The sequence below is a fragment of the Caretta caretta genome, chromosome 8 (genome assembly GCF_965140235.1).
Source record: "Caretta caretta isolate rCarCar2 chromosome 8, rCarCar1.hap1, whole genome shotgun sequence".
NCBI classification, from domain to species: Eukaryota; Metazoa; Chordata; order Testudines; family Cheloniidae; genus Caretta; species Caretta caretta.
Window position 1 is genome coordinate 6,536,911 of NC_134213.1, and position 27,304 is coordinate 6,564,214.

Genomic DNA, 27,304 nt, shown 5'->3' on the forward strand with positions numbered 1-27,304 from the left:
TGCCACCATTTAATTTAATTGTTCTCGAATTTAGTGGGAAGGAGAACATGGAAGGAACCTGCCATGTGTGACTCTCCCCATCCTTCATGGTACTTCCACAGCTGCATGCCCTCTCCCCCCTCCCCGACCCCCCTCCCCACACACACAAAGGGAGTTCACAGGTGCATGTTCTGCACAGAGGAATGGGAAGGGAAGGCCAAGTATGGCCATCAACTCCATTCCTTCCTCTCTCCCATGTCCTCCCCACCAGCCCCAGGGAATTTCCCCAGTAAAGAGAATGCAGCCAGAGGCTGTATTTTCTTTGCCCCAGAGCACACCCCTTCCTCCACATGGACAGCTGCAGCCCAGGGGGTCCCCATTAGTGTGATGCCATTGGAGCTGGGATGGGGAAGCTGTCAGGACTGGAGTATGGCTGGTGTGGAGGAACATGGCCTCTATGTGGATGGGGCCTGGCTTCCCATGGATCCCTGGGGAGCTGACATGCTTGTTAACAGACCCCACTGCCTTTTCCATGAAGGGAACAATGACTACTACAGGGTGATGGGGGGAATCTCTTAGAGAGAGTTTCATCCCTGAGCTAGCTCCTACGGATGGGACCTTGTGAACAGACAAACTGACCCTTGGGGAGGGAAGTGAGCCTGGTAACCTGCTAGGGGTTTCCTTCTTCAGAACTGCAGGACAATGAATGAACCCCAGACAATCCCACTCCGTTTCCAGCAGCCAGCTTGCCAACAGAAGAAGAGGTGAGATCCATTGCCTAAATGACGAGTCCCTGGATATTTACCCCATTCTAGAAAGCAGTGACCCAAAGGACAACCACCACCACCACCTAGAGCAGGGCATGTTCCCATATGGCTAATATTCCGATGTACAATCAGAGGAAGGGTGCGGGGTTGTTTAAACACCAGTTTCAATAACTGGGAGAAATCAGCTGTGGTCAGAGGCGGGCTGTACTTCTACGGAGAGGCTCTGCTGTTCAGAGTCATGGGCTCCCCAGAGTTAGTTTTTTCAAGTATTAGTGTCTGCATCCACATCACCTGCTGTGCCCTCTGCCTTCTCCTGCGCAGACATCCCTATGGCCCCACGTCTCTCGGTGCTGTGGCGGATCCCATAGCCAAAGTAAATCAGGAGACCTGGCAGCACGCAAAACAGGGAAGGGTGACCTCTTCCTTCTTTCGGAGGTCACATAACTGCCACTGCCCTCCCAAAAGGTACCATTCCTCTCTCCGGAAACAGACACGGCCAGCATCTTTCTTCTACCCTGCAAAAGGTCCACACACATCCTGTTTCAGTTCCCTGCCAGCTCCCAAGAATGGATCCATTCAAGGCTGGAGAGACGGGCATCTATGGGGGTAGCTTGTGGGTCACTCAGCTGGAGAGCAGGAACTTTGGGATGTTCTGCATTCTCACTTCCTTGAGAATCAACCTGTGGCCCATAGTTCTCAGTCTTTGCTCCCCGCTGGGCCCAAGGGCTTGCTACCGGAGCCTCGCTGCTCCTGGAAGCTCTCTGCCCATCTGGGCTATGTTGCTACTTTTACAATCACCTTACAATGATCCTTAGCGGACAGATGTGGGGCTGGGCCTCAGTTTAACCCTTAAAAGGCCAGCCACCCTATGACAGTCTCCTAACCCACATGCCTCTGTCTCAACCACTGGACAACCCTGCCTCAGCAGCAAGTGCAGAGGTCTCTTGCTGTCTACACAGCATTCTCACTTGCCCAGTGCTGTGGCTTATGAAGTGTCTTTGAGAGCCAGCTCTGAGAGGCTTACCAATCGCCATCCACACCATGTACCGCAGCCAGGTGACACCGCTGAGCTTGGCCATCAGGTAGCTGTTGACTAGGATGCTGACAGGGGGCAGAAATGGCAGACAAGGCACCTGTAGGGAACACACATGTGCAAGGGAGCGAGCATTGGTTTGTAGCACGTATGCAGCAACTCCAGGGAATGAAAGGAACAGCTAAGGGCTGGGTAATTAGAATCCAAAGTTCCTAGTAAATACTGCCAAGGTTGATCTCAAATGGATGCTTGGGAAACAATTATTAGGCTGACGTCTGCTTTGCCTCTCCCAGTAACTGGAAACAAGGTGCAATTTTTTACCATTGAGGATAATTACCCAATGGAGTAGCTTACCCAGGGATACGGTGGATTCTCCAGCATTTCACATCGAAACTGGCTGTCTCTTTCTAACAGAAATGCTCTAGTTCAACCACAAGTTATTAAGCGCAATGCAGGGATCACTGGACGAAATTCTCCGGCCTGCGTTATGCCGGAGGTGATGATCACAGTGGTTCCTCCTGACCTTAAAACCGATGACTCTATCAGCTCTGCGATGGCAGAGTCCAATGAACCCCAGGCTCATTCCATGGACCTCTGTCTAACACAGCTATGGAAGAGGTCCAGCCAATCTTGAGCTCAGATGTGGTGAACATCCCTATATCAAAGCCATTAATGAGACACCGTAAGCCTGCGAGGGCCTTTTCACGCATGAACATGGAGGGTCTCTCATCTCTGGTCACTCACCGTTTCTCGTTTGCTTTGTGGGGAGTGGGACGTTGAAAGTCCCCCAGTGTCATGTTCTGGCTCTTGCTTACCATGAAGGACACTTTCCTCTGGCTCTGAGGCTGCCTCCAGATGGTCAGCAACACACCGAGGATCCCCAGCAGAAGGAGAACCAGACAGGCAATGCACCAGGCTCCTCCAGAAGAGAGACACTCCAGCCCTGCTGTGGTCACTATGCTCACAGCGCAGACCAGGATGGCTGGGAATTGGACCATGAACAGCTTGTGAAAAGGGGCTGGCTAATGACCAGATATCCCCAAACCCCCAAACCAGATCTCCCTCCACCTCCCCAAGTGCTTTGCCAATGTAGCTGCTGTTCCAGGAACGCAGCTGGGAGTGAGAGTGGGGCAAAGGAAGGGCTTTTTGGCTTATTGTCCTGGATGGGCCAGTTCTTCTCAGCAGACACAGTGCTCCTTTCTGTCCTAAGGTGGCTGAGTCTTGGTTCTGCCACCCTATCCTCCAAACCCAGGCCTGGCTACTTCCCTGTGCTATCCCCAGTATTAGGGCCCCAGCACTTACCGGCTAGTGTCACGGCATACGACACCAGGCTGGAGGAGCACTGAGTTGGACGCACGGGTGGGCGGATGAGGAAGTTCATCCAGAGCCTTGTGGCGGGGATCTTTCCATCTGAGGGGTCCTGAGTGCTGGATTCAGGCCGGTACTTCTGGAGGAGAGGCTACAGGACATGGCTGGTTGCCAGAAGGCTGCCTCGCTGTGTGAAGTATCTGGATCATAGAATCATAGAATCATAGAATATAAGGGTTGGAAGGGACCCCAGAAGGTCATCTAGTCCAACCCCCTGCTCGAAGCAGGACCAATTCCCAGTTAAATCATCCCAGCCAGGGCTTTGTCAAGCCTGACCTTAAAAACCTCTAAGGAAGGAGATTCCACCACCTCCCTAGGTAACGCATTCCAGTGTTTCACCACCCTCTTAGTGAAAAAGTTTTTCCTAATATCCAATCTAAACCTCCCCCACTGCAGCTTGAGACCATTACTCCTCGTTCTGTCATCTGATACCATTGAGAACAGTCTAGAGCCATCCTCTTTGGAACCCCCTTTCAGGTAGTTGAAAGCAGCTATCAAATCCCCCCTCATTCTTCTCTTCTGCAGGCTAAACAATCCCAGCTCCCTCAGCCTCTCCTCATAACTCATGTGTTCCAGACCCCTAATCATTTTTGTTGCCCTTCGCTGGACTCTCTCCAATTTATTCACATCCTTCTTGAAGTGTGGGGCCCAAAACTGGACACAGTACTCCAGATGAGGCCTCACTAATGTCGAATAGAGGGGAACGATCACGTCCCTCGATCTGCTCGCTATGCCCCTACTTATACATCCCAAAATGCCATTGGCCTTCTTGGCAACAAGGGCACACTGCTGATTCATATCCAGCTTCTCGTCCACTGTCACCCCTAGGTCCTTTTCCGCAGAACTGCTGCCTAGCCATTCGGTCCCTAGTCTGTAGCTGTGCATTGGGTTCTTCCGTCCTAAGTGCAGGACCCTGCACTTATCCTTATTGAACCTCATCAGATTTCTTTTGGCCCAATCCTCCAATTTGTCTAGGTCCTTCTGTATCCTATCCCTCCCCTCCAGCGTATCTACCACTCCTCCTACGAAAACCCTCCCCTCCAGCGTATCTACCACTCCTTGGATGGAAGCTGTTACCCGGTCTGACCTCATGGCAGCCCTTGCAGAGTGCAGCATGCAAAGGGGTGTGGGAGGGCAACTCATGCCATTTAGCACTGGACTTAGGGACATAGGAAATGCCTGGCTGGATCGGACCCAAGGCCCATAGCTCTGACATTGGCCAGTACCAGACGCTTCAGAGGAAGGTGCAAGCAAACCCACAATGGGCAGATGTGGGATAATGTCCCTTCCAAAATGCTTGTTGTCATTAACTAGGATCACGCTGGGTATTCTTGATATCCAATCCCCCTTTGAATCCTGCTAAGTTCTTTGCTTGACCAGTCTGACCATTAGCTTTCCAGCTTTCCTGCCCCTCATTTGGCTCTCTAGCTGACCCATATCAAAATTCTAGTCCCCGTACCCACGGGGTCCACAGCTCCGGCACTAACTGCACCCCACCCGCTGCCCCTCGTGCAGCATTTCGTGACAATTGCTCAGAGGCAAACCTGTGCCACGAAAACCTGGAGCAAAGGCAAGAAGGGGCAAGGAAATGGGGAGGTGTGGGGGATGGAGGAAGCTTATTCTATACTGTATTGAAAGCCACACACCAGCCCAGGCCCTTGCCCCTTGCCATTGTCCATGCCATACAAGAAAGTAAAGACAATGATGGTGCTGAATAGACACTCCCTTTCTCGTCTCGCATCAGAACTGCTCCTCGGCCATTACCTGAGAAAAAGGACACAGATAGCCACCAGGGTGTAGGACAGCAGAGTGCCGACGGACATCATGTCCACCAGGGCTTTCAGATCAAAGAGGAAAGCCATCTCGGCTGTGGAGACAAGAGGGGCTTTTAGCTCACTGATGCTAGCCTCAGATTAGATATTTTCTGCTCCTTCCTGTCAGTCCATGCACAGCCTTCTGCCCAGAGCTTGTTCCTCACATGCTGAGGCCAGCCCGGAAGGACTACATGCGTGTCTCGTGATAGCTCATTATAGCCCATCTCCCTCGCCATACTGGCCCTACTGCCTCCATAGCCTGTGCGATAGCCAGGTGTGAGAGAGACCATGGACTCTGAACTGAACCTAGAGATGCCCGCCCAGCATGGCAGGTGAGAGCACTAACCACTGGGAAAGACCACCATTTATTGAAAATTACACCCCGCCTTTCTGTCTCTGCAGGCTTTACCCTCTACAGACCCTGCAGACCCTCCTCCCGCCCCACACACAGCTAAGGGCTGGCACCCCACGGCAGCACCTTCACTGTAAGGGCACTTACCTGCCACTGCGCCAGACGCCAGAGTTGCTACCACTGGGCTTTGGCGGCTGCTGACTGTGGCCAGAGGCCTGAACGAACGCCTGACCAGGAATGGGCCTGGGGCTACAAGGCAGGTATGCTGGATAGCATATGCGGCTGCGCTGTTTGACCTTATCCTTTCCTCTCTCTAGAACTGAGTTCAGATGTGGTCATGAGTGACGTGCTGATCTCTTCCCTTAGAGGCCAGCAGATGTTTGCTCACATGATAAAGCCTGCACACGAAATGGGCCTGAGTACAGATCCTTGCTCAGGAAGGGTGGGAGTAGCAGGCGGTAGGTCAGGTCACATTGGGGTGAGTTGGCAGAGCTCTGTTGGGGCCCAGGACTGGAAAAGCAGGGGTTCTGCTAGTCATGACGGGGGTGCTTTGGCTGAGCTGAGTTGGGGCTGGGAGGGGAAGCAGGCATGGCTCTAGCCAGTTCTATCCATCTCTGACTTTCACAAGGCCTAAAGCTCACCCAAGGCTTTATCGATGCCCAGGAAACTTTGTTTGGGCCTATGGAACATGAATGAGTCTGAGGTAAACTCAGCAAAAATAGCTTCTTCCCAATGTGCTTCTTTCCCCTCATTCCCTTCTCACCTGGTGGCCAGGGCGCACAGCGACCCCACGGCTACAACGTTCTTGGCCACGCTCCACCCAGGCAGTGGGCTCCTGGGGTCCAAGAGGTGGTACGGCATCATGAGAGTCAGGGCAGCCGAAACCCCAGAGCATGCCAGGAAGCAGCCCAAGAGGGAGATGACGATCCCTGCCGGGATGGATTTCTGGGGGTTCTTCACTTCCTCCACTTGGAAAGGCACGCTTGGCGGGTCAATGCAGGCATCAGCAATCCTTGTTGTTTTGGGGCCTATGGCCCCTGCTGGCAGCTGCAGTATTGTGGCACCTACAAGTAACTGACTGGAGACTTCCCTTCCCCTCCTGCTAGCCAGCCTCCTGAATGCATCCGAGGCCTCTGTGTGGCCCATTCCCCGCTCGAGCAGTTAGAGCAAGGGGTGTGTTCGGGCAGGTTTGGCCCAGGGCTGGGGAATGCCTCAGTTCTGATCCTGGCACCTATACCAACTCCTTCCGTGGCCTTGGGCAAAGTCACTGACCCTCCCTGCCTCGGTTTCCCTATTTGTCCAATGGGGATAATATTTTTCCTATTTTTCCCCTTCTCACTTACCCGTGGTAGCAATGCAGTCGAACCCAACAAAAGCGTAGAAGCAGGTCGCGGCCAGTGTCCCAGTGAAACCATAGGGCATGAACCCTCCAACTCCAAACTCACCGGTCCTATTGCCAGCCAGGGATTGGTTACTGGGAAGAAAAAGGAAGTCAGCCGGGGGAACCTCTACCGGGGGCAAGCTGAGGGCCTGCCTCTGACAAAATTCCGCCCCCAGCACCAGCAGAGGTCCCGGCCCGCGCGCTGAGGTCCACCCAGCACCAGTGGGAGTCCCGGGCCACCCCCACAGCACCTGCAGCGCCACCAGACTGCCCCCCCCAGAGCACCCCCGCCTCCACACCCACACCCAAATTTTAGTTAGGCGTATATAGTAAAATTCATGGGCAGGTCTCAGGCCATGAATTTTTGTTCACTGCCCGTGACCTGTCCATGACTTTTACTAAAAATACCCGTGATTAAATCCTAGCCACACCGATGGGCCCAGCAAATATGGGCTGCATTGCAGGCAGGGTCTTTACTAAATGTCCAACCACATGGCACTTGAAAGTACAGTTGGGGCACTTTCATACAATCACTTTAGACCCGGGGTTGGCTCTCAGGGGAGGCCTCCTTGTGGGGTGATTCTAAAGCATGCAGAGGTCTTGGGGCCGGCCCACCCACGCTCTCACCTGGCTTGGTGGGCAGCGGCCCTCAGCAGGTCATCCTCACTCATCCTTCAGTTCCTCAGGTCCCCTTTGCTGAACCCGCTCACTGTGATAAACAGCAGGAAGAGCACGTGGATGGTTGTGAATAGTTTGTTGACTGTGGTAGACTCTTTCACCCCAAAGGAAAGGAGCCCTGGGGAATCAAAACAGAAGAGCAACACGCCCAGGTGGTCAGTCCCCTTGGGGGCGCACGGGGCATCAGGGCCAGGTGCCACCATATGGAAAGGGATCCGAATATGGGATCTGTGTGTCTTTACCAAAGGAACCATTGAAAGACCCCAAAAGGAGCACAGGGGAGCACACGAGCCTTTCCTCTCTGGGAAGCTGAGTTCAGATGCTCCTTCAGAGCCCACTGAATTAAGGGAAGGGCTCCCATTGACTTTGGATGAGGCCCCAAGTCATGTATGTGAACATGAACGAGTGATCTCACCTCTCCTCTGCTGGGTGCATGAAAACACCACGGCAGTCTGTCGCACCGCCATAGCAGAGACGCAGCTGGCCAGGACTGCGGTACATGGGCCGGGCCGGGCCTAGAGGACCTGGACTGGAACGTGCAGGGGGTCCGACCTGCGTTAGTGACACTTTTAAATGGGTGTTGAGATGCTCACTTTGGGTGGCTGGTTTGCATCACACACGGCAAGGATCCACAGAACACGTTACAGACCTATGCTGCTAAGCTGCCTGCTTCTCCCAAGAGGCGACAGTTACTGACAGTGTCAAATAAGCGGAAGTATTTGGCTGCAACAAACACGCCTGTTTTGCAAACCGGACCCCCTGGCTCTTGGCAGCAGGCTGCGACCCCTGGGCGTCATTGCGAGAGGTTCACTGAAGGAAGAGCTGGCCCCTCCTCTCTCAGATGCCAGGAGAGCCATTGTGATGTGAGGGCTGGGAGTGGGGGGTGTGAAGAAAGCGGGGCCCATAGGGCTCTGACATGCATGGGAAGCACCTCCGGCCCAAGCATTTCACTGTATTTGCCTCATTTCTAAGGCTGAAGGCAAAACCAGCTCATCTGAATGCTAAATGAAACCCAGCTCTGACAGGCTGCGAAGAGGAGTGAATTCCAGAAAGGGGTGGGGGGTGAGGAAGGATGGTCCAGGGGGCTAGCCTGGGGTTAGAGCTGGCTTCAATCCCCCAGGCTTCCCCTGTGACCGGGGGCAGGTTACTTATGGCTAAGTGTCCATGCTGGAGCTGTAAATTCCAGCCCAGGTAGACACCCCCCACGTAGCGGGCTAAAACCAACAGTGGCATTGCAGTGGTGCGAACAATGGGACAGGCTCGTCGCTTGAGTATGCATGTAGGTTTTCAGACAGGGTTGTACTCAGGGTGGCTAGCCTGCCATGTTGTAGAGACTACACTGCTCTTGTTAGCATGCTAGCTGGATCAGAGCTAATGCGGGTACGTCTCCCAGAGCTGGAAATTAGTCTTTCCTTGCCTCAGTTCCCCAGCTGAACAATGGAAGCAATTGCACTTCCCTACCTCACAGGAGTGCAGGGGGTTGTGCGGTGCCCAGACACAGTGGGGGAGGGGGGAGCAGATAAGTCCCGTAGGTAGACAGAGTGACCGGCTGCCTAACAAGGCGGGTGCATGCTTAGAGTCTGGCCACAGGAACCCCCCAGCCAGTCCTAACAGTGTGCATAGGGCATAAGGCACTTTGGATAAAGGTCCCAGCCCATTTGAGGATGTAGTGGCAGCCTTTGACTGAGCCTATCCAAACCCCATATAGACTCGAGGTTTATCACATCCCCTGGGGTACGGCTGGACAGTCTGCCTCTTAGAGACAGGGTCAAATATATGAAAGCATTCGTGTGAATTGTATCCAATAAGGGAATGCCCCTTGTTTAAGCTATATTATCGTTTTTTTGTTATTGGTCTTAACAACGATCACAGGTGAAATCCTGGCCCCATTGAAGTCAGTGGGGCGAGGGTTCACCCCACATTTCCAGTGCTGTACATGTACACTGTGCTGCACAGGTTCCTTGCCTTGAGAAAGAGAGCCATGGAGAGCTATGACAGGACCAGCGTTCAGGAAGGGGCAGGGCGGGTTATTGGTTGGGAGCTCCTAGAAGTAGGTGGATGGAGTGGGGGGGCTTGGAAGACAAGAACAGAAAGAGGGGGCCAAGTGCAGGGGACGCATTGCAGGAGAATGGCAGAAAGGGGGCAGTAAAGGAAGAGGGTAGATAGGACTGGAGACATGGGGGACGCAGACAGCAATGAAGAAGGGGGCACGATTTTGTAAAGCTTTGAAAGCAAGACTCAGCTCCCGAATCCAATGCCTCAGGCTAAGCTGAATGCAAACACTGTACCTGCCAGCATGACGATGAGGCAGACAGCGAAGATGTCTGCATACTCTGCTAGTCCCAGAGACCTCATGGTCATGGAGGTGCCAAAAAACCTCCCCATCTTCTTGTGGAGGAGTTCATGAAATGTGGCACTCCAGGCCTGGGCGACACTGGAGGTACCTGGGGAGAGGCAGCCAGGTAAGCAAAGATGCCAGCATTGGGAGGCTAAACACATATCCCTGCATTAAAGCAAGATACAGCAGGGCTCTCTTCCATGCTTGACTCTCTTTGCCCACTTTTGTGTCTCCCAGGTCTATGTTGAACCAACAAGACCATGCATCCACCCCCAAGCTTTTAAACTGGAAGTCCTGTTTCTTTAACACATGCCCCCAGAATAAACCATTAGGTTACTTACAGAAGCTACCATATCAATGAGGACTTTATGGGAGGAGGAAGAAGCAGGTCAGGAGGCTGAGAGGGCTGCCTGATGTGCACAATAATATTTGTGTGTGCATTACACCTGGCTTGGAAGGACTAGATTTTTATGGGTAAATGTTGATTTCACCGTACACACGCTCACCCCAACAAAAAAATGTTTCCATCGATAATAATAAAAACGTACAGATAGGCAAGACAAGGCAGATGCTGCTTGAGAACGTATTCGAGTTTGACGTGAGGCTATTGATACGCTGACGTGCGATGTTGACCTCCCCCATAATTTTGCATAGCTGTGAAAATTTAAATCTGCTAAAAGAGAAAAAGATACATTAAGATAAACATCGATGTTCTTTCAAAATTATATAAAAAAAAAATGGAGTTCTGCCCAGCCTAAATACAACAAGGCTGAAAAATCTGCAGCAGAAAGTACAGGGGACCAATCCAGTGGGAGCTGGGCAGACCGCAGCTGCACAGTTGTAAGTCCTCGGCATTGCTGGTTGACAGAGTCAGTTGCCGGATTGCAGAGTACCGTTTCGATTGTGTCGTGAAAAGCCGCGCTCACCAGCTTAGAGCGTGCCCGGCAAAATTGTCGTGGCCAAGCTATGCTGGAGTGGAGTGCTAGCTGGTAAAAGGGCAGGGGGTGGAGACAAATGTTGTTTTCCATCATAGAGAAGGGGACAGCCTGGCAGTTGTAACAAAGCTTTTATTGTCTCCTGCAGCCATCTCCAAGGAGCAGTTGCTCCTCACGCACCTAATCGCATCAACAGGCGTGACTGTCACCCCAGCCAACTGGGTTATACAAAGCAGACGGAGTTGTGTTACCCAGAAAACCAGGCTTGGGTGACGGCCAGGGGAGTTATTGGAATGACTAGTGGGGAGCAACCAAACTAAAGGAAACTTGTGCTCCCTATAAACCCAACTCCCTCCTTGTCCTTCAGATCCCTCCTTCAAGCGCTCCCCTGCTGTGGTGCCTACAAAACCACAGTGGTTAGGCAGCTGATGGGTGTGCTCAGACCGCTGCCTGTCCTGCTGACCAGTGTTGTCTCACTGGGCTCCCCGGTCTGTCCGTCAGTATCCACCTATTGTCTCTTGTCCTGTACGTAGATAGCTAGCTCTTTGCAGCAGGGCCCATCTCTTTGTTCTGTGTTTGCCCAGCGCCTAGCTGGACGGGGGGCTTCTCCGTGTGACCACGATACAAATGACAAAAGACAATGCTAGCTAAGTGACCTGTCCACAGGGAAGTAGCAATGCCAATCTGTCAGTACTAGGACGGGTCTCGTTAGATCCTAGGTGGGGGATGGGGATGAGGAGGGATTCAATTCGTTTTTTTATACTAGGGAAAGCCCTACCTTTTCCCAGCAGCATTGTCCCTCAGGCTGTGCGATCCCTCTGCCCTGCCCCCTTCTCTGCCCCTTTCTCACCATGCCCCGACGGCTCAGCGAGAGAAGGGAAATGGGCTCAGGGAAGCGGCTGGGGGTTGTCACCAGGATGCCCGTTCTGATGATTGCCAGGATGCCACTCTAACTGCCGACAGCAGGAAGTTGGCAGCGGGATGTTCATCTCTGCTCCTCTCTACTCATCTGCAGTGATCCTCTGCTCCCCGGGCTGACCCCAAACTGCTTTGGAGTCCTGCTCTGGGGTACATCGAGCTAATGCCTTGGGTTGCTGCTGGGCTTTGCTGGGCCAGCAGGTGGCAGTGTGGACCGACACACGGGCCAGAGGCCATACCGCAGGGCTGGCTGTTCTGCCTTGGGTGGGGGAGGCAGTTCTCCAGCTGGGGTCCAGGGGAGTGCAGGAGGCAGAGGGAGACTCCTTTGCACATTGACACAAAAGCTCCCATTGGGAGAACTGTCTGTGTCTCTGGCAGCTAAGGAGCCCGGTGATAGTGTCAGGCACCGTCAGACCTTGGGGGACCAGATAGCAAGGGTGAAAAATCAGGACCCCCTTTTTTTTGGAAGGGGGAGAGCGGGGTGTAGTTGCGCATATAAGAGAAAGCCTCTAATATCGGGATGTCTGGGCACCTGAGTCAGACCTGCCAGCACCTGAAAGCGATGGACAGGGACAGGCCGCAGAAGAGAAAATTCAGTGACACGCATTGGGTTGAAAGCATGATGGAGTGGGGTGGATAGATTTTCACGGACGTGCTCGCCTCACCAGGTGCCGTATTTCTCCCACCCCATCCCCTAATACGCAGTGTAGCCAACTCTGGTGAGCTCTGGTGTTTCTCTTAAAGCCCCCGCTGCAGGAATCAGGAACTTGCGGGAGAATCTCCACTGTTCTTTGGGGAAAAAAAAAAAAGTCAAGTAACTTTCGAGCCCCCGTCAATGCAGAGGAAAGCTTGAGAACATGTAGCGAGCGCAACCAAAAGGCTCAGAAACCAGCAGGCAAAGAAAAAGATCCCAACCTTTATTACTGACAAAAATCTCATCAGTTTTAAGCAAATCTCTTAATTTGGGGACCCTGACTCGTGATTTTTGAACGCTTCGTGTTGGCAACGCTGAGTCACTCCCATTGACTTGTATTCTGCGGAGAGGATCAGTCCATCATGGCGATTAGCCAAGATGGTCAGGGATGCAACCCCATGCTCTACACACCCTTAAACCTCCAACTGCCAGAAGCTGGGACTGACGACAAGGGATGGATAACTCCAGAGTGCCCTGTTCTGTTCATTCCCTCTTGACTCCTGTTCTGTAGGGGAGGAGCATAGGGCTGCTGGGGAGGAGCCTTTACGAATCCTTTTCCAAGGGCCCTACTGCTGCACCTCCTGGTGAATTTTCCAGCTGGGCGGCTTGAATCCTAAATCCATGTCTGAGAGTAGAGTGGAAAAATAGGAGACTTTTTGCCAACAAATATAGGGCCCATCCCCTGCCAAAGGCCCTGTTGCCATATGTGTGGTGCCGCTGTAGATGGCTCTTGCTTTGCTCTTTCACTGAAAATAGGGGCAGGAGGCTCTGAGCTGGACTTGGGGGCATTCCTTCTGGCAGTATCGTCCCACATGCAGGCCTGGCTGGCGACAGCAGGCAGGGTGCTCCCTTTGCAAACAAGATCTGCCGCTCATCTCCTGAGCGCATCCTGTTAATCACTAACGGTGAAACCCTGGCCCCACTGACGTCAATGTGAGTTCTGCCGTTGCCTTCAGCCATGATCACCATCATCGTCCCAGCTCTCCAAGTGCTTTACAAAGGAGGTCGCTATCATTATCTCCATTTTGCAGGTGGGAAAACTGAGGCACAGAGCGAGCCGTGACTTGCCCTAGGTCACCCAGCGATGCAGTGGCAGTGCGGCGAATAGAACCACCGTTTCCTGAGTCCCAGCCCACTGCTCAATCCACGAGACCAGTGGTTCTCAATCAGGTGTCCAGGGCCTCCTAGGGGGCCATGAGCAAGTTTCAGGGGGGCTGCCAAGCATGGCTGGCATTAGACTCTTCCGGGCCCAAGGCAGAAAGCCAAAGCCGCGCCTCAAGGGACTGCAACCTGGGACCCTGAGCCCCACCACCCAGAGCTGAAGATGAAGCCTGAGCTGCTTTGCAGTGCCCCCGGTGGCATGAGGCCCCCCCAAGCAACTGCCCTGCTTGCTACCCCCTAACACCAGCCCTGGCTTTTATAGGCAGAAAACCAGTTGTTGTGGCACAGGTGGGCCTGGAGTTTATTGTAACTGTGATGCATTTCAGTTTCAAATATAGAAATGGCCCCCAGCCCTCTATTTACGATCAGTTTGTTCACACTATTTCACAAGAGACTGAACCAATTTCCTGGCCGTTCATGATCATGATGGAGCAAATATTTTCTTTAATGGGGGCACAGGTCTGCAGGCAAAAGAATTGTGCATGAACTCGTGCACCTCCCTCTGCACGTGCAAGGCAGGGATTGTGTGCACTGTCGTCTGTTTCCTCCCTTGTGCTTCCTACATCTAGGAGAAAACACCAGCAAATAGACTGGAAGTGCCAAAGAAACAGCCAGGGGCTGGTCGTTGACCCTTTTAAAAACACTTCAGAAATGGACTCGCTCTAGGGGCTATCTGTGCAATAAAGAGCAGCAGGCCCAGAACACACTTCTTGGAAAGAAATATAGGGCTTGATTCTCATTGACACTAAAGCAATAGAGAAGCCTCAAAGCAGGCAGGCCTCTTTACCCCACTCGAGGGGTGTAGAAGGCCCTTCGTGTCAATGAGAATCAGGCCCCTAGCGATTTCAGTAGGAATCTTTTCCTGCCCTTCTCTGGAGCATGGCCAGACTGGTGCCTGGGACCCTCTCTTAGCTGTTTGCGTTAGCTCTGGCAACGGCCCGCGACACAGCTGCTGCGGGCTGGGCGCTAACCGCGTCATTTGAGTCTCTCTCTGGTAGGACCCAAGAGCCCTCTGATGTTGGAGCAAGTCCCGCCAGCCAGGAACAGAGCCCCCACTAGAGCATGGACCTCAGCTCCCAACAGGGCAATGCTGACGGGATTGTTGGGTTAAAATCCCTGCTCTGGGAGCCACTATCCCCCTCCTGAGGTGCTGCTGAAAGGTGCTAATGGCTGCCATCAGGTGAGCCTTTGACCAATCACAGACCTTATTAAAGTCCAGGGGTAGGTAGTAAAACAGGTACAGCTGATGGCGGCTGGGGCCCGAGGCACTAAAGTGCATTGCTAGGCCTGAGTGGAGCTAATTCAGGTAGATTAACAGGGGTTTTCCTAGGGGCAAGTGCAGGGGCTAGGGTAGACTGTTGGTTTGCATCCTTTGTAGGCTATTTGGTTGGAGGCAGAACAACCTATGAGCATGAGCCAGAAAGCAGAGACACCTGGAGCTTCTTGGGCATGCTGGAGCAGCAGACAGGGGGATTTCTGAGCAAGGAAACTGCCTGCTACTTCCTGGATCCCCAATAAGGCTGTTTCTTTCTACATTTCCTCCCGCTGTGGCTGCAGCAGCCTGGAGATGGAAATGGCTGCTGCAAACAGCACACAGGCAGAGGGCTTAGTTAGAACTGTCAAGGTGCAACACACTGAAAACTGGAGGCCCCAGAGTTCCAGCTACCCACCCCAGACCTGTTGTAACCCAGGCCTGGCACGTCACCCTGCAGGCAGGGGGTATGCTATGACCACCCTCAAGTTAAGACTCTTAGTATTTCCATGATCAAGCCCAATTGTTGGTGCTTGCAAATGGCTGAAAACCCTCCTTGGTGTCTGACCCGAGAGGCTGCTTCTCTCTCAGAGGAGAAGAAATTGGGCTTTTTATCTTTTCAGAGAGCACAAGGGAAAGGCACCATATATGGTCTGGCTCTTGCTAGATCTCTCCTCACTTATATGGAGGATGCGTCCCTCTGGCCCTCCACTGTCCTGCTCTCTCCTCTCAGTCGCTCCCAGGTGGCGCGATGCTCACACCGCGAGTCACCATAGAGGTGCTTGAGATGGGAGCCCCCATAGTTCAAAAGGGGCAGGGCATTCTCCCTGAAGCCCCAAAACTTGCTTCCCTCCATAGTGGGTCAGAGTCCGGCTTCCTTAGTTAATTTTCCTGCAGCCTGCGATTTCCCCTGAACGAGGGTCAGGAATGAGCTGATGGGGCAGAGGGGATCATTGCATTACGGTCATTGGTGGACGTAGCTCAGGGGTGGCACAGACAGTTTGATCTATATTTTAAGGACTTAATTGTGTTAAATGCTCGTGTATTAAGAGGGTATAAGACTCATGCCATAAAACTGAAATAAGCATTCACTCCAGTACGTGCCACATAATGCACATCATGAGGCTGAGGGCAGTGGCATATGGCTGCTGTGAAAACCACCGGGGCTAGCCTTTCCCACCATGCTGGGCCCGACACGTGGGGGCTGGAGTTCTATCTCTGCAGCCTGGAGAGGCACCCAACTTATCGCTCTCTTTGCTCTTGTCCTGGACGTCCTGGTGTGTAGAATGAGCTGCTGCTGCTGAGCTCTGCTCCCACTGGTGCAGCGAGACAGTAAATCAGCTTGGGGCAGGCGCTGGATTATTTCTCTGAACCCTGTTGCCTTTTCTCAGTGAGGGTGACCTATGTCAGTTTGTTGGTGCATGTTCTTTCTATAGTGCCATGGGTGAGGGCCGCTGAGCGCAAACCAATGCTTCTCCTGGTGGCCTCTGCCCCTGCCTGGGTGACACTCAAGGGCTAGCCCGGATTGGAAGGCTCTGGAGCGTGTGACGTTGCTCCACCGGAGGAGAGGAAACAGCTGCATTGCAACCAGGGCAGGCTGCACACTGCCATACCGAGCGCTGTTCTGCACAGTTCCTGGGCTGTCTCACTGCAGGCTGAGAAAGGCTGCTCAGGGGAAGAGGCCTTGGCAGGACATGTAAGTCTGAACCAGGCCCGGGAAAAGGGTCTATCCTTAGTGAGAGGGGAAGCTGGAGAGTGCCAGGGCTGACTGAGGGCAAGGGGGTCTGGCAAGCCACTGGACTAAAGGCAAATGAATAGCCCCTCCTGTGTGCATTGCAAACTGTTTGGCGTGCTGGTGAGTTTCAGGGTTATTTTCTCTTTAGAGTAAATTAATTATTATTTATTATTAATGAAAATCACCATAAGTCTTCCTGGCACTCTCCAAACTGAGAGCAAGCCCCATTCCAATTCGCTGGGAGTTTGGGGGAATTGGGTGGTGTTTCTGTAACCAAAAATGGCTGGGAGCTGGTGGGTGTGTTCCGGGGCCCCTTCCCCGGGGTGTGTGTGCAAAACCCAGCCACAAGGATGAGCTTTGCTTAGCTTTGCTTGTCCCCATATTTGGGCAGATGGCAGAAAAAGACAAAAATCCCCGTGACACACTTCTTTGGGATATGGGTTAAATCTGTGAATTTGGTTTGGGGAAAGCGGATCCCCAGGGAATTTTGCCCTCCTGTTTCATAAAACGTCCCATGCGATAGTTATTTTATGATGTATGTTTTTAAAAGATTCATGACCCGGCGGGGAGATGCTTGAGTTCTGGGCCAGTTCTTGGGGAGCTGGGATCACTTGTCCTAAGACTTAAGGTTGAAATTAAAAAAACAGACTGCATTGGATTTGTAGCATCCCGTGTCTCTGCCTTCTGAGGTGGCTTGTGCATCTTTTTTTAACCCTCCCAATGTTTCATTTGCCACCGTTCAAGGCACTTCTTTTAACGAGAAGAGCCCCAAAGGGCTGATGCAGGAGGTCCTTGAGCCAACGCCCCAATTCCCAGGGGGCTGGGTGGAGCCCTTGGGCTTCACTTTTGCTCTGGGAGTTACTTTCTGGAAAACCCCTCCTGTCTAAAGCAGAAGTAAACCCTCCTGAGGCTGCAGCCTGGTACGATGCTGGATAAGAGCTGGCAGGGTGTGTGCTCACAGTACCGCTGCCAGCCTGAAAGCTTTTAAAAATAACCCCTAGGTCTCTTGCCTCTCTGTCCATGCTTCACCCTGGCATGAATCTGCAGGACTGGGAACACTGTAAAACCAAAGCCCTGCTGCTTAGAGGAGCTGTGAATCCGTCAGTAAAACACAGGGGCTGTAGGGGCTGGCCCGTGCACCATGGCTTTCACTAGCCCTTTTGGGGAAGGGGAGCTCAGGACAATTAAGCTGCCACTGTACCAAGGATTTAAAGGATGTGGGGAGGGGCTGCTGAGTCCCCAGAGACTCTGGATGCAACAGCAGAGAGCTCTCCGCTCTGGTAAATTATTTACTAGGTGCTGTGAAAAAATCCCTATAAGCCCTCCTAAAGCATAATGAGTAGTGAATCCTTTTGTCTGCCCAACAGCCGGCAGACATGGACACTCCAGCACCACCTCCCAGATTCCAACCCCCCGCCCCAGCCATCAGGGCTTTCTGTTGATTCCCTTGGTCTAGGTCGCTCTTCCCGGTGTTCAGCAATCAGGGAACGAGCTGCGCTCGCCAGGAGAGGCGGCAGCCCGAATTGTGCTGTGGGGCCAGCCCCCCAAGTAGCGATCCCGTCTGCCGCTCGTCAGCTCACGTGCTGCAGGCGCAAGGCTGTGCGGCTCGATGGCGCGTTGAAACATTCAATCCCCATGGGCCTGTCTTTGTCTTCCAACGAGTGTCCCAAGTGGTGATCGGCTCTTGCCGTTTGTCTTTTCATAGCTGGACCTTGCCTAGGCAGTTGTCATGGGAGAAGAGCCTCCCCTAGGGCCAGGGGGGTCAGGAGCATGTTAAAAAGCAGTGCTGGATGGAGCTATGGTGGCGCCGGCATGGGCCTGCTCCCATTCAAGAACAGGGATAATGCGGAAGGCCAGCTGCAACCCTGAGCAGCTGCTCGTTCCAGGGAGGTGGTGTTTCCCCAGGGGGGATCCAGGTGCTGTCGGGAGTTATCAGACACCAGTGAGATGAGTTTGGCTGTCTCTGTTGCACGTTTCTGTGGGGCTGCATGCACAGGTGGGAGCCAGGCCCGGGTAGGTGATCTGTATCAGAGGAAGTAAGGCAGGAAGCTTGCACTGTGTACAAGTCTCTTCATTTCCTTGCTGCAGTATTCACAAGCAGCCCCCTCCCCCACCCACGGCCCAGGGGAGGGGCCCCATCTATGCAAGTAACCTTGCACAACACCCCCGTCCAGCACAGCTCTACCCACCGTCACACCACGGCAGGTGATGGCCACCCTTTGTAAAGCCTGTCAGTTCAGCTGCTCTCAGCCCTGAGCCCTGCAAGTTCCTGGTATTTCACTCTCCGGGCTTGCCGTCTTCAGCATTTGTGGATAAAAGCCCAGTTTTTGGAGCTGGCCCTGAGAAAATATGGCAGGGGACGAGCCTCAGTGAAAGAACACGTCAACACCCCACTGGGGCTGGCCAGCGAAGACCAGCAAAACTGCAGAGTTCTGTGCCTCTTGGCCAGTTTGTGGCCAGACAGTGCAGCCCATGCTGCCTGGAGGCCAAGGGGTGGCTCCGGCTGGCTCTTGGATCCCTGCCCTGCAGCCTGACTGCAATGCAGGGGTAGGCTGTCAGCCAGGAGCCAGCCAGGCCTTTTACTGCGAGCCGAGCTCTCCCATTGGCGATCTGAGCTGTGTGCTCTCCACCCACACCAGACATTTCTCTCCCACCCTCTCTGGGCAGCGCTGCAGCCAAGAGTGTGCTTTTGGAAAGAGAACAGGAAAGCAAAGGGGGCTGAAGAGGCTGCTATGCAGAGCATAAGAATCATAAGTAATTCTCAGAATCACAAGTAAAACTGTGACGATGCCGGATGCTTCTGTAGCATCTCAAAGCAGTTAATTCATGTTTGGAGAGCACTCCTGAGACAATACTGTTATTACCCTTGTTAGCAAGGGGGAAACTGAGGCTTGGAGGAGGTTAAGTGACTTGCCTGGGGTCACCCAGGAAGTCGGTGGCAATCAGTCAAGAAGAGAACCCAGAACTTTTGACTCCTCGCCTCTTGAGGAACAATGAGGCAAGCCCACCCTTCCTGCTGCCCCTGGACATGATTGTGGTGTCCGAAATCCAGCCGGACGACCTCCCCACAGGCTCCTCTGGGGCTGTGCAGGAGAAGAGCTTCCCTATTTGAATGCAGTTAGCTTTGGTCGTTCGTACACAGGCTTTGTGGAAGTGGACAGGATGGAAAGTAAAATGCATTCAAAGTATGTTTTTGAAAAGTGCTCCCAGCAGGAGAGCCCCTTCCAAATTGCTGCTCTGGGGCTTTGCCACTATTGAATTTTCCTGAAACACGGAGCGTTGGCTCCAGGAAATTGTGTGTGTGTTGTGGGGCGGGTGGGATACCAGTTGTCCCGAGATCCGATGGGTGTCAGATAACACTCAATAGACTCGTTCATTTCCAGGCTCCATTATCCAGCTGCTCCTCTCCCTCTGTCATCCTCTGCTTCTCTCTAGTCCTGAGGAAAATGAAAATGGCTCTCCCTCTGTGGTGAATCTCCTCCCTGTGGGGACGGGGTGTCCATTGCACGGTGACCGGCAGTGACTTTAGCGGTGAGGGCTTGTTCCCGTTGGTGTGAAATCTATCTTAAAGTAGGAATACAGTGAGCTGTCATGGAAACCAAACTGTATTTCCTAGGGTCGGGTCTCTGTATGTCTCCGGCATCCGGCTTGATTTCTAGTCTAGACAGAGTGTGGGGCCCCTGAGAGGGAGCTGCACGGTGCGCTGCAGACCTTGAAATGTGGCACTTGGTTCTGGCCCCCAGCTCCCCTGAGAAATAAGGGACTGATTGAAGCCGAGGCGAGATTCTGTCTCTCGAGGGCCTGCGGGATGAAATGGGGAACAGGGAGCGAACCAGCCATGCTCCAGAACGCAGAGCAGCCCCGTCCCGCCCTGCTGGGTCTCTGAACACAACACCGCATTGCAGGGGGGTCTGGATTGTGAGGTCGTCACTTGTAGCAGGGGCTTTCCCCATCTGCCATTGGCCTCTGCTGCTGCCTCAGTTTCCCTTCTCCCCCTGGTAAGCTTCCCACTGCAGGCCTAGTCATCATAACCCTCCCCTTCTGGGAGTTTGGTTTATTAACAGCGTTCAACAAACAAGCCGTCCGCCCAGCCTCTTGTGCGTCACAACCTTCGGTGTCGAGCTCTTCACTCTGTCCCTGCAGTGGCTTTCCCACCATGGGCTTGCTCTCCCTTAACCCCTCCTCTCCAGCTCCTGCCACCTGCAGGCTTGTGCTTGCCAGGACTTCTGCCTGGGAGCTTTGGAGAGCCCTCTCCAGCCCGCTGTCTCTCTCACAGGCCCCCTATACGCTGTCGCCCGGGACTCACTTGCCAAACCCGGCGCGGCTGAGCCCAACTCCCTTGTGTTCTGACAGGGCCAGCATTGGAACTGGCGCACTGGTACGCATATGCACCCGGGGACCACTGCCCTGCTCCACCAGCCCCCCCGCCCTTTCCCTGGGTGGCTCCCCTGCCTGGTAGGGCTGCCCCAAGATTTTGTAAGATGTGTCTGAATGTCTTGCGATCTCTTTGGGGCCAGCGCAGCATCCTCTCCTCATGGGGATGCAGCAATAGGACCCCGAACTCTGCCTGAGGCATCTGGACGCTATCGTAATGCAAAGGAGGATGACCCGCAAGGTGAGCTCACCACAGGGTGATGCCAAGCCACGATGGTGTGACGCTGTTCCAGAGGAAAATGCTGCTGAGACGGTTGGCGTTCCGCGGGCTCCTCATACCAAGTGCACTCACTCAGGCAAACTCCAGTTGATTTCAAGGACTTCGTAAAAATGGCTGAGCATGCCAGGATCTGGCCTTTGGGTTCCACTCCTGATGATCCTGGGCTTGAACGGGGCTTAGATTCCAAATAAAACCTGTCTGCTGGTATGGTAGGTGGCTTCCTGGGGGAAGCCAAGCGCTGGGATAGCAGGGGGTGGTGCAGGCCCGGCCTGAGGTGTGTTGTCAGAGTCCTGGAGGGGAAGCTTGTTCAGCGCTGCCTGCTCTGTACCTGTCCAGAGCAATTCGTTCCTCCCCTAGAGGAGTTCTCCAGTAAACGAGGTGCGTAAGCGAGAACAGCAGGGAAAGCAGAGGGAGAGCAGAATACAAGGTGACTGGAGCAGGAACGGGGGAGCTTTTGTATTCGTGGCAAAAGCTGAATCTTCCTGACCTGCTCCTGTGGGGTCTGGTTGTTTTATTGTAACCCCTGTTGCCATAGGAACGCTGAGGTTTAATTACAATAAGATGAAAACACACAGGGCCTGATCCAAAGTCCATTGAATTCAGTGGGAGACTTTGCATTGACTTCAGTGGGCTTTGGATTAGGCCCATTGTCTATGTAAATTAGTGCCAGCAGAAGGAGGTCTTAAAAATTGAACTGGGCCACGACAATGACTTGTTACCAGCAAAGCTATGAAGACTGAGTGTCCGACAAGAGACAGAACACCCCGACGCGATCAGCCAGGGACAAAACAGCCATGGGCCATTGCGTGATGCTCCCCAAACATGGGCTCTGGGGAGGGATCGTCTCCTGCCAGCCATGGAGAGCTCAACCCTACGAAGCAACAGCAAGAGCATCTCCAGCACTCAGGATGCAGGGAGGGAGAAGGGGTCTCCTAGGTAACCAGGTCCCCAGCCCCACGAGACTTCAGTGCTCTGTGCTGAAAAGCCAGTTGCTCTAGCAGGCGTTCCTTTGGGGAGGGGGCTGCCAATGGCGCTCCAGATGCGGCACTGGTCCCCTTGGGACCACGCTCTGCTCCTTGCTGACTCAAGGGCAACTTACTTTGTGTTTCTACCCTCCCTCCTGTCCCCTTCCTGTGTCTGTCTGTGCCAGGCTGCCTGGCTTGGAGCAGAACGCCAGGGACCGAGAGCAAAGCAAAACTGGCCGCAGAAAAAGAGGCACTGTGTATCTAGATGTGCATGGGCTGCTCTCACTGGTGAATGCTGGTGATTTCTTGGAATGATGCTCCTCAAGCCAGCACAGGGCAGCAGGATTTCCGCCCTCCAGGTCTATCAATACATGCAGAATGGCTCTGGGGAAGAGAGGGGATGAAGGGCAGAGCAAATCTGGGCAGCATCTCTGCCCGACAGAGGCATCCGTGCCCTGCAGCAACTGTATTGTGTGTGTGTGAGCCTGGCCAAGCCTCGGATAGGGGCCAATAAAGGACATAACAGGCCAAACGTCTGTCCTCAGTTACGCCGGTGTAAATCTGGAGTGGATTCCCTGACTTCAGTGGCAGCACTCCGGATTTACATTGCTGTGACTGAGAGCACAAGCGCCATGAAAGCCAGTGTAGCTGTTGGGTGAATATTGGGTCATTTTGCCTGACGTTTTTCTTTTTTTCCTGCAGCTTCCTCTTCCTCCTCCCCCATTGATTCTGATCCAGAAGCCATGGCGCCCACCGGCAAGGTATTGTACTAGCTCCAGCCCATGGGACGTGTCGTAGCACTGGTTACCTCCTGCCGACTCCTCTGCAGACATAGAGAGGCTCAGGGATCCCCCGTGCACCATTTTGTCCTTGGGACAGATTCACTGGTTCACTCCGGTTGTTTTGGGCCGCTCTGGCAATGTAAAGCAGCCACAGTCCTGGCTTAAGGATTGGCTACCAAGAATCCATCCCATATTTTGCCAGGGGGCCATGTTAGTGAAGCTAGCACGTTGGTACTATTCACTGACCCGTCTTGCCATAGGAGTACTGGTTAACTCAGCATTTCTGCTCAGGGTGGGGGCAGTTTCTTTGTTTCACACAGCTTTAAGGCTGAGAAGCAGGAAAGCAGTCACAAGTTTGGCAGCTGGCGTTGCTTTTCATCCATGCGGCTTGAGATCTTGCTGACAGACACTGTTTACGGTCTTCGTCCTTCGGCTAGCACTCTGTATAAACACAAAGCAGACTCACAGTAAGATCCAAATGATTGTGATCTGAGTGGGGCTGGAAAGAAAGACAGAGGGGAACACAGAAGGAAAAAAAGAACTAGTAGGAAAAAGAAAGAAAGGAAAGTAGAAATAGAAAAAAAAAAAGGGGGGGGGGTCAGGAGTCTCTATGGGGACAAAAGAAGTGGCGTGTACAAAACTTCTCATTCAGCCTGCGGAGGTTATAGATCAGATCAGTTCATGGCCTGCAGCCCAGATTCTGGTCTCAGCTACCCCAGTGTAAATCTGGAGCAACTTCACAGAAACCGAAGGACTGACTCCTGATTTACACTGGTCTAATGGAGATCACAGCCTGGCCCACTTCCCTGGTTTTCCAAGCAAGTGGTACAACCCCTGTTTTTAAAATGTTGGGGGTGACGGTTGTGGCTGGATGCCAAGCGTCGGTCAGGTGCTGGAAGCTCAAGAAGTTCTAATCTAGAGCTTGTTGCCAAACCTTTTGTTGTAGTGTAGACTGGGGGAGGAGTGTGGGCGAAGGGAAGGGTCACCACAGCTCCCCTAGCCTGGAGCAGGGACAGCCATCTGGGCGTGACCTTTAACAGCCACAGGTGGGGGGCTGTTTGCTACAAACCCTGCACTTATATCAGATTGAGGGAAGGGTCCTTCTGCCTGCTAGGCGCTGTCCTTAGTGGGCACTTCAGCGATCCCACTATGTCCCAGCCTGGCCTCTCATCACACCTAGAAGAAACCGATCTGGCAACTCCCCTGAAGGAGAACGACTCCCTTCTGCTGAGAGAGCAAGTCCCTTCACCCTCTGCCACCTGGCAGCTCCATAAGCCAACACCCACTCGCTGCCGAGCCCCGGAGGGGCGGAGAGGTGGAAAATCCCCTGTCTCTGGTGTCAATGAGGTCTGCACGCACTCACGCCTGTCACTGCTGGAGGGCAACTCCTGCCACCTGATCCCTCGCGGCCCCCATGGGCACCTGTGGCTTGCGCTTCTTCCCACTGCAACGCATCCCGTAGCCACTGGTCAGCGTGTGTTATGTCTCCCTCTGCGTGCCCGATCCACACAGGTTGTGGGTCTGTTAGAGCCCCTCGCTAGACAGCCCAGCTCCTTAGCTCAGGCTGCAGGGCCTTGTGCTCCTGGATCTAGAGGGCCCAGTTCAATCCCGGTGCTGGCCAAGATGGTGGCTGTCACACTGGCAAGGGGTCAGCACCACTTCACTTCCTGGGAGCGTCCAGGTGTCCCCGCAGGACACTTAGGAAGGAGAGGTGGGGGGGAAGCTGGCGTTCTCTCCTCTCATCCACTGGGGAAGTCCTGTGCCCAAAACAGGAGGAATCCCTTAAAGCGACAGACAAATATTCACACTGTAAAGAAAGTGACCCCCACCCCCGAGAGAGAGGTGGCAAGAGCTTAGGGTGCTGGGCGGGTGAGCATGTGCACCCAGCGATCACTGGGCCCAGGTGGATGCTGAGGCTGTGTGAGGAGAAGCGAGTGAAGCTGTGTAGGGAATTCGGCTTCCACCCAGCATGGAGCAGCCTGCCTATTTATAGCCTCAATGGCTCCAGCTGTCTAGAGGCTGGTGTGACTCAGAAGTGGGGTATGGGAGCAGGAGGGAGTCTTATAGCCTATGCACTAATTAAAACAGCAGAGCAAATGGGAGGAAGGAAGGCTCCCCTCATTCCCAGCATCTCGCTCTGCTGCTGCCCAGCAAGACAGGAAATAGGGGATGGGGGATGTTATTGCCCCAGGAAAGCTCACTACTAGCATGGAGCAGCCTCTGCTTCCCCTCCCCCCATTCAGTGCCAAAGGGGCCCTCCATTCCTGCTAAGTGTGTATATATACAGCACAGTTTCGGGCTCCTGCGGGCTGTTCCCAGCTCTGCTACTGACGCGCTGTGCAGCCTTGCCCATGGCACTTAGCCTCTCTATGTCTCAGTTTCTCCACTGGGCTCAGAGTGGTGTGGCTGTGAGGATGAACAAGTTAATGTTTGTAAAGCACATTGAGACTACAAAGTGCCCTGTCAGTGCTGGGTACTATTAAAGTCTCTGCCCGAGTGGTGGACGCTGAGTGTGTCCCTGCCAGCGTGCTCTATGCCACCCCAGCTCCCAGGCAGAAAGAATTTCTGCTGGTACCTGATGATCCAGTGGGCCTCTGCTCTGAGTTCTCCCCTTAGATGAGTATCCGCAGAGAACATGCCCCACCCCCACACATTCTGCTCGAGTCGGTGACAAGCGGCTTGGCCTTGTAACGTTTATTCATGTCTCTCCAAGGCATTTGTGTGGGAAGCTGCTCACACTGGGCATAAGGGACCTCAGGAGCTTCCTTATGGGAAAGCATGGATAAAGCCTTGAATCACCCGCAACATGATCCTGCCCTAGCAGCAGGGACAGCGATCGGCATCTCTTATTAGCCATGCCAGAGGCTCTGCACACTGCCTCTGGGAGAGGATGGTGGTTAGAGCAGAGATGCCTGTACACATGTAACTAAGAACAGGCTCACAGTCTCCTGCTTGAGTCACCAGACCCTACTGTTTGCTTCTCCCCTGCTGTGGTCTCTCTTCTGTTCCTTGAACTGAACCATTGTGGTGGTTGAGTGTTGCTAATCGGGTGTCATAGCTGAGGCCCTACTGGACAGCAGTCTACAGTTGTCCTGCTTCTGTGTTCTTGCACGAGCTCTTCTGTAGATGATTCTGCCTCTGTGGTGGCTGATTCAGCACTGGCCTGCGAGGACGGTGGCTAAAAATTAGCCAGGCACCTTGAGAGAAATCCTAGTTTCTCCAATTTGACTTGACTTCTTCATTCTTAGACTCTATTCCTCTGCTATAACTGTGCATGGTGACTTGCTAGCAACATGGTGCATAGGAATTGCCATGGTGGGTTGGACCGTGGGCTCCACCTAGTCTAGGATCCCATCGCTGACCTTAGCCAGTACTAGATGCTTCAGAGGAAGGTGCATGAAACCCCAAAGGAGATAGTGATGGGACAACCTGCCCTTCAGGGAGCCTCCTCTCAGCCCCCCGTGGCTGGAGGTTGGCATATGCCATGAGGCAGGAGGCTTTGCATCTCTCCAAAGCATTTTGTTTTTGAGTGTTCACTAGAACAAATTTGGCTGGGCCTGCCGTCCATATCGATGGCCAAGCCCACCTGTAGCCTGGCTTGGGTAGTTGTGCTAGAATGGCAGAGCAGCCGCGCACGCTGGAGCAGCGAGGACTGCAAAGACAAAGGGTTAAGGGAGGATCCTGGGGCCTGATCCCTGTAGTTAGAGCAGGCCCAGCTGCCTCAGCGAGACCCCCGAAGAGGCCCGGAGCACAGATGATTGCCGCACCGTTGGCTGCTGGCCGAGCTGAGTTGCCTCGCTCCGGAGAAGGGCCAGGCTGGAGCAGAAACAAAGACAAGGTCCCATCAGGGCACAGGGAGGTGACTTGTCTGGGAAGCCCCCAGCTCTTGGTAGATCTGGGCCCTGTTTTCCCGGAGTTCCCCTGTGGAGGCTGGATGGCAAGCCCAGTGGTGGAATTCAGCTGGGTGGATCAGATGTTGGGTTTGCCCCACACGTTCACGTTGCCGCCCTCATGCCAGCTCTGGCCAGGCAGTGGAGAAGCGCCTCCAGCTGGCTCTTCCCCATTTGTTTTCTCGTTTCCTCTCTCTAGGCTGGCAGGTACAGGGGCTCCGTGAAGGAGTTCCCAAACTTCAACGCGAGCCAGGATGCAGAGGCGCTGTACACCGCTATGAAGGGGTTCGGTGCGTACATTCTGCTGCCGGCGCGCTATGGGCCCAGTCCAATGTCCGTCGAGTCTCCAGGGGTCTTGACGTTAGTGGCTTTGGAGCAGGCCTTGTGCGAGCATCCTGCTAATAGCCGCTGGGGCTGCACGGCCGGGTGTGAGCGGAATGGAGGGGTGACACTGGATGCCCTGGTTGTCCCTTTTCTGAAGGCAAGGGAGAGCATTAGGGGGAGAAGGCCATGAAAGCACCTCCTAGCCCTTCGGTATTGCCCCCTCCTGCGCTGGCAGGCAGTGCACACTGCATCACCTCCCTGTGCCTCCCTTGCACAATGCATGT

At 53.7% G+C, this 27,304-nt stretch overlaps 2 protein-coding genes across 4 annotated transcripts in view; one reads left to right on the plus strand and one right to left on the minus strand.

Annotated features, from left to right (window-relative positions):
* Positions 1–1,008: 1,008 nt before the first annotated feature.
* Positions 1,009–13,229, minus strand: LOC125641184 (cationic amino acid transporter 2-like). Its single transcript, XM_048860702.2, is given in 12 exon segments — positions 1,009–1,133; positions 1,771–1,879; positions 2,595–2,761; positions 3,082–3,226; positions 4,607–4,706; positions 4,912–5,014; positions 5,955–5,992; positions 6,077–6,281; positions 6,657–6,787; positions 7,322–7,490; positions 9,661–9,816; positions 13,070–13,229. Coding segments are annotated over 12 exon segments (1,608 nt in total).
* A 2,983-nt stretch (positions 13,230–16,212) lies between these two features.
* Positions 16,213–27,304, plus strand: part of ANXA6 (annexin A6) — a 38,271-nt gene continuing 27,179 nt past the window's right edge. For 2 of the 3 annotated variants that reach the window (XM_048861197.2, XM_048861199.2), the window contains exons 1-3: positions 16,213–16,366; positions 22,727–22,785; positions 26,896–26,986. In XM_048861197.2, the coding sequence (XP_048717154.2) occupies positions 22,768–22,785; positions 26,896–26,986 (109 nt within the window). In that variant the 5' untranslated portion in view covers positions 16,213–16,366; positions 22,727–22,767. Of the gene's footprint in view, positions 16,367–16,407; positions 16,526–22,726; positions 22,786–26,895; positions 26,987–27,304 lie in introns of those variants that run through there. The other variant, XM_048861198.2, reaches the window with a different exon arrangement.